This window comes from Sinocyclocheilus anshuiensis, unplaced genomic scaffold (assembly GCF_001515605.1).
Source record: "Sinocyclocheilus anshuiensis isolate Anshui unplaced genomic scaffold, SAMN03320099.WGS_v1.1 scaffold3377, whole genome shotgun sequence".
Taxonomy (NCBI): Eukaryota; Metazoa; Chordata; class Actinopteri; order Cypriniformes; family Cyprinidae; genus Sinocyclocheilus; species Sinocyclocheilus anshuiensis.
The window spans coordinates 29,692-36,061 of record NW_015557053.1 but is presented as its reverse complement, the minus strand read 5'-3'; the positions used below and the strand labels follow the sequence as shown (position 1 = coordinate 36,061).

General features: G+C 37.9%; 1 protein-coding gene across 1 annotated transcript in view; it reads left to right on the top strand.

Moving 5' to 3' along the window:
* Positions 1-4,879, top strand: part of LOC107676403 (synaptotagmin-17) — an 8,023-nt gene extending 3,144 nt beyond the window's left edge. The window contains exons 3-5 of the mRNA XM_016470945.1: positions 2,896-3,067; positions 4,282-4,448; positions 4,575-4,879. Of these exons, the coding sequence (XP_016326431.1) occupies positions 2,896-3,067; positions 4,282-4,448; positions 4,575-4,724 (489 nt within the window). The 3' untranslated portion in view covers positions 4,725-4,879. The remainder of the gene's footprint in view (positions 1-2,895; positions 3,068-4,281; positions 4,449-4,574) is intronic.
* The last annotated feature ends 1,491 nt before the right edge of the window (positions 4,880-6,370 follow it).

Below are 6,370 nucleotides of genomic sequence, written 5' to 3'. Positions count from 1 at the left end.
CGGCGCAGCACCGATGCATCTCAAACAAGCCGAATGGCTCCTTTCAAATTGCGGTCTGTAGTGGAAACTCCATCTACTGATGTTATAGGTTCCCTTGTTAGAGACCAGCAAGGTTTCAAGGCCGGTTCGGAACTAGGATTTGTTTGAGTGGAAAAGTGCTGCTCCGGCTCCAGTGGTATGAGAGAGGAGCTTTCGGTGCACGTACTTCGTACTTCGCGAGAAGTGGAATAAGTTCTTTTTCACTGCTTATTACACTTAATAACTTTATTAAACATCATGCAAGTCCCAAATTCGCGATCACATGCTGAGAGAGGCGCTTTCTGAGTGTGTGTCAGTCAGCATGAGAACCGCATTGAGTTCTTTTTCACTGCTTATTGCACTTAATAACTCCACGTGTGTCCCACTCTTTATTTTCTCATTCATGCATGTTTCCTTATCACTCAAAAGGTGTATATAACGTTTAAGCGTACTATGTTATGCAGATATATTTGCATACCGCGGAATACACAATATAGCAAAATCTCTAACGATAGACACTTTAATTCGCGGTAACGATATATACCGTCATACCGCCCTGTCCTAGTTACAGTGCATCGTACACCAAACGACTGAAGGCTGGAATACACTACTTGACTTTTGCACAGATTTACAGTCTGGACTAGTTGACGGTAGTTGCTGAAATAGAGCCAGTCAGCAGATTTTAGTGATTTTGACTCTGATTCCTGTGGAAGCCCATTATTTCCACTAAAAAAATAAAAAATGTAAATTGCAACTTTTGCATCTCACAATTCTGACTTTTTTTTCTCGTAATTGCGTGATACAGTCGCAATTGTGTTTTAAAGTCAGAATTGCCAGATTCAAACTCACAATTCTGAGAAAAGAAGTCAGAACTGCGAGATGTGAACACTGATTGAAAAAAATCAGTATTGTGAGATAAAAAGTTGCAATTTACATTTTTTATTTTTGAATCATGTAGTGTATTCCATCCTTGAGGATCACACACTAACAGACCTCTCAAGTCGCTCCAATAACAATAAACTCATGCAGAAACATGCAGCACTGACTCTGACTTTTGCCAACTAGCATTGATGCAACCAGACCGCAAAAGTCATGCAGTGTATTCCAGCCTTTAATCAGACAAACATGTACAGTTGTCCCACCCTAATCTCATTCATCCAAAATCCTACTCTGTTGGTAACGACGGAACTTACTACCATAGTTGCTTTTGGGAAACGCACCCCTGATTGGCTGTGATTTCAGTATGACTCAACTGGTTAAGAAGAACCAAAAGTGTTATTTGACCTCATAGTTTGTGTTTGATTACTGCTGAATCCATCAAATGATGCAGTTTTGCTCGAGTGAGTCAGTCAAGAGGATGATGCCCAGAGGAGCTTCCATTGACAGCCACATAACATATGATGTCAGTAGAATATAGTACAGTAATGGAAGACATTTTTATCCAATTTGACTTTGCATTGAAGCTGTGCATTTTATCAGTTCATGCATTCCCTGGGAATTGAACCCATGGTAGAGGGATGCAAATAGTATGTGAGCTTCTCAGTTGTGAGATCTGGAAAGGTTTCTGTCTGCTGTCATTATAACACAAACGCTACAGCAGTGGGATTGCACGACTGCGTGACTAGTGTGCCAACAAGTGGTGCGTTAGTGTAGCCTGGAGCCAGTGTGCTGTGCCCTGCAGAGAGATGGACACGAGCCAGCAGAGTTCAGTAATGCAGCAGAGATGCATCACAGAGCAGAGGAAGAAATACAGAGAGAGAGAGAAGAGGAGGAACTAGAAAAACTGTGAATGTGGGCCTGACAAGAAACTCTACAATGGTTTGAAGGGTAGTTTAAAGTCTTAGGACCCGATCAGACAGAACACATTTTTTGCAGTGAGAGGCGCCTTTTTTAAATTGTTTTCTATTTGCAGTGAGCATTTGTTGTTTCAAGGTGTGTAGGCCTTGGCAGGTGGTTGCTAAGATAGATAGATAGATAGATATTCAGATAGAGAAATATTCAGATAGATATTCAGATAAATAGATATTCAGATAGATAGATATTCCGATAGATATTCAGATAGAGAAATATTAAGATAGATATTCAAATGTTCAGATAGATATATAGATATTCGGATATTCAGATAGGTATTCAGATAGATAGACAGATAGATAGATAGATATTCAATGTTCAGATAGATATTCGGGTATTCAGATATATAGATAGATATTCGGACATTCAGATAGATATTAAAGTGTTCAGATAGATATTCGGATATTCAGATAGATAGATATATAGATAGATATTAGGATATTCAATTAGAAATTCGGATATTCAGATAGATATTTAGATATTCAGATGGATTGGATATTGACATACTGTATATACAGTATATATACACACAGTATATACTGTATATATACATATATATATATATATAGACAGAGTGAGAGAGAGATTGAGTGTGGTCTGAATTTGGTGGATGTAGCTTTAAAACTCTTGGAATTGCAGTTGAAGGTTTTGGTTTGCTGAAGTTTTGTCAGCATAATGAATAGACGTTACGTAATGAACACGTCTCGTTCCAGTAGATGCTGGGTTTGATTCAGTGTGGGCTCAGAGTCACACTGAAAACACTTCAGTGCGTTTGATGCTGATGTTCAGATGTAATTGGGCAGTGAGTTTGTGCTTCTTCTGAGAGTCTAATACGATTACGAGGAGATGTTATTTGAGGAAAGTGCTAGAAACATTCATGATCTGGAAAGATCCGTGTCTAGATGCTTGGCAAACATGCCTCACATCTACTCCAGACAGTATAGTAATTATAATTCATCATAAATCTCAAATGCATCTTTTATTTTCCTATCAGCTCTTTCACATCACGTGTTTGTGTCCATTCAGAGTCAGAGTTCCCAGGATGCAGTGGGGGACGTCGGGGCTTCTGCTTGTCCGGTGCGCTTTCTGGGTCAGATCCTGATTCTGCTGCAGTATCAGACGCTGGCGCATCGCATGAAGGTGATGGTGAGGAAAGCTGAGAACCTCCCCAAACTCACCAGGATGCCTGGCACTCCAGGTCTGTCTGTCTGAATGAATACATTTCTTGCACTTTGGAAAAAAGTGTCTGAACATGAATATTAAACATGTATACAGGAAATGTACATTTATTCATCAAAGTCGGATACATTGTTGGGGAAAGTTACTTTTAAAAGTAATGCATTACAATGTTGCGTTACTCCCTAAAAAAAGTAATTAATTGCGTTACTTAGTAACTTTTTATGGAAAATAGTGTGTTACATTACTTTTGCGTTGCTTTTTCACATCTGGCCTAAGCTTGCATGTTTGTGTTTAATGAAAAAAAAATCTATTTTTGGCAAATGTAAAAGCCCTTTCACACCAAAAATGAAATGAATAGGCCTCAGGCTGAAGGAAATGTAAATTTACTTCTGTACAGTAGAGGGTGCAGCTCTACAGTAGAACTACAGTAACATCATGTTCACACAGCGCACACAATGCCTCTGCTCTTACTCCCGATTTCTCTCAACGTGGCGACATGACAGCTGTCAGATATTTACATGTGAATTAAACTGCATGTTTGTGTTTAATGAAAAAAAAATCTATTTTTGGCAAATGTAAAAGCCCTTTCACACCAAAAATGAAATGAATAGGCCTCAGGCTGAAGGAAATGTAAATTTACTTCTGTACAGTAGAGGGTGCAGCTCTACAGTAGAACTACAGTAACATCATGTTCACACAGCGCACACAATGCCTCTGCTCTTACTCCCGATTTCTCTCAACGTGGCGACATGACAGCTGTCGATATTTTCTTGTAAATTAAAAAAGTAATGCGTTACTTTACTAGTTACTTGAAAAAAATAATCTGATTACATAACTCGCGTTACTTGTAATTCATTACCCCAACACTCGTCAGATAGATAGATAGAACTAAAGATAGATAGATAGATAGATAGATAGATAGATAGATAGAACTAATGATAGATAGATAGATAGATAGATAGATAGAACGAATGATAGATAGATATAGATAGATAGATAGATAGAACTAATGATAGATCGATATAGATAGATAGATAGATAGATAGAACTAACTAATGATAGATAGATATTCAGAAATACAGATAGATAGATAGATAGATAGATAGATATTCACTTCAGATAAGCGCGTCTGATAATGCATAAATGTAATTTTCCTGTCTACATGTAAAATCCTCATATTCAGACTAAATTAATCAATCGTGCTGAATTCAGAGTGGCCGTCTGTTTCTGTAGATCACTATGTCATCATCAACCTGCGTCAGGAGGGTAAAGTCATCAGCACTAAGGAGACGAAGGGTGCCAGTGGAGCGAACGCGGTTTGGAACGCACCGTTTCTGTTTGACCTGCCGGCAGGTGATATCAGCGGGCTGCCGCTGCTCCTGGAGCTCCTCGTGATGCAGGTGAGAAGAGCTTCACCATTCAGTGCATATCTGCTGTTATATGACTCATATCACATGTCTGAGAGTCACGCTTTGATGTGTCTTGATATTTTACAGTAATGACATCACTCTGTCTTTGATTGACAGGGAAGGCTGTACACGAAGAGTTGCATTCTGGGTCGTGTTCTGATTGGCTGCGGAGGTTCTGAAGCGGGAAACCAGCACTGGAGTGAGATGTGCAGCAGGCCGCAGGTGGAGACGGCATGCTGGCACGAGCTCCAACCAAACTCCTTATAGGCCAGCAAAGTTTGATTGACATGCCCCCGAGCCAATCGAATCGCTCACTGTTACACTTCTCGTTTCTTTATGGATTTTGGGATGGAACTGCGGAACCTGGTTTAAGGAGACTTGAGGAAAGTTTGTGTTGAATTCTAATAATATCTCTAATGTACGGCATCACTGCAGGGTGTCATTATGGCTCGTTAACTAAAACGTCAGATGCTGTTAACTAAAACAAGTGTTTAGTCATTGAAATAAAGCTAAAATAAAATAAAATAAAATAAATATTGGATGAAAAACCTAAACTTAAACTTTTTTTTTTTATTAAAAATGAAAAATGTTACTAAAACATAATTGAAAATAAAGTTAATAAAAAGGTTTAAAAAATAATAAAAATGGCAAAAGCACATTAAAAGTAAAAAATTGACCCTTATGACTGGTTTTGTGCTCCAGGGTCACATATAGCAATATAAAAATAAAAAGCTAATTCAAAATATGAATAAATAATATAATTTTACATAAATAATGCTAAAATGACACTGAGGGTTATTATAGTGATATTAATGTTCTCAATCATTCTAAATGGAAATTTGATTCAAACTGAGACAATCATATGATTTTGTGCCGCTTGTAGTTTACGGTCCTGCTTTCGTGTTTGTTTGACTAGTTTATATCTTTATTCCTTACGCTATATAACACATCAAATGAAGGTGATGGTTTGAAAGATGAGCCGGACTGACCAGGACTCATCTGGAGCTGCAGGCAAACTCTAGAAATCTGTAGAGTTGAAATGTGCGAATCAGAGCGCATGCAAAATCTCATCTAGGAAACAAAGATACAGCCAACTATTAATGATCTGGTTAGGAAGAGTTATGAATTTCAAAGTCCACTCAGTTTGCAAATCTAGCTATTTTACTCGTTTAAGTGGAAACGAAACCCGCAGACTGTATTTTAATGCAATTCCATGCATCAGAACGTCTTTATTGTGCGGCTGAAATGTGTCCGTGTCTTTTTCTCAGTGTTTGTTTTTCTGCATTGGCTCAAGTGCAGATGGAAAGTTCAGTGTTTTCAGATGAATTCAAATTAACACATGCTAATGCAAAAACAGAATATGATAAATATGAAAGAATGATGAAATAGATCTTGTAGATATTTATGCTGAAGTACAGAACATACTGCTCTTACAGTCACTGCTGTGGTGGTCTATTTTTTTGTTGTTTTAACAATAACTGCACTGAATTGGGACCAAAATGTTCCTTTCAGATGATGATGATGATGAAGAACATTTGAGCTGAAGCCAAAGAACATGCCAGTATTTTATTTTAAACTTTAGTGCTGAGCTCAGCGCCGGAGGAATTACATCTCTAGGTGCACCATGTAGTTTTTGTTTTACTTTTCCTCGACTGAAAGTATTGGATAGCTTCTCAACTTTAAGCTGGGAAGTTTTTCAGCGTCTTCATCTGATTTGGGAGAATGTCATTTTAAACATTCAATGCAAGTGCTGTCCTTTTATTTAGGTGGAAAACTTGTAAATTGCTTGATGCACTGATAAAAATGGCAACACTGTTTTTTGTTGTTTTTTAAAGCATGTCTATGTTGCATCGTTATAGACATTTGTTATAGATGTAACTGATTAAAATACTGCTTTATAGTCGCATTTACAA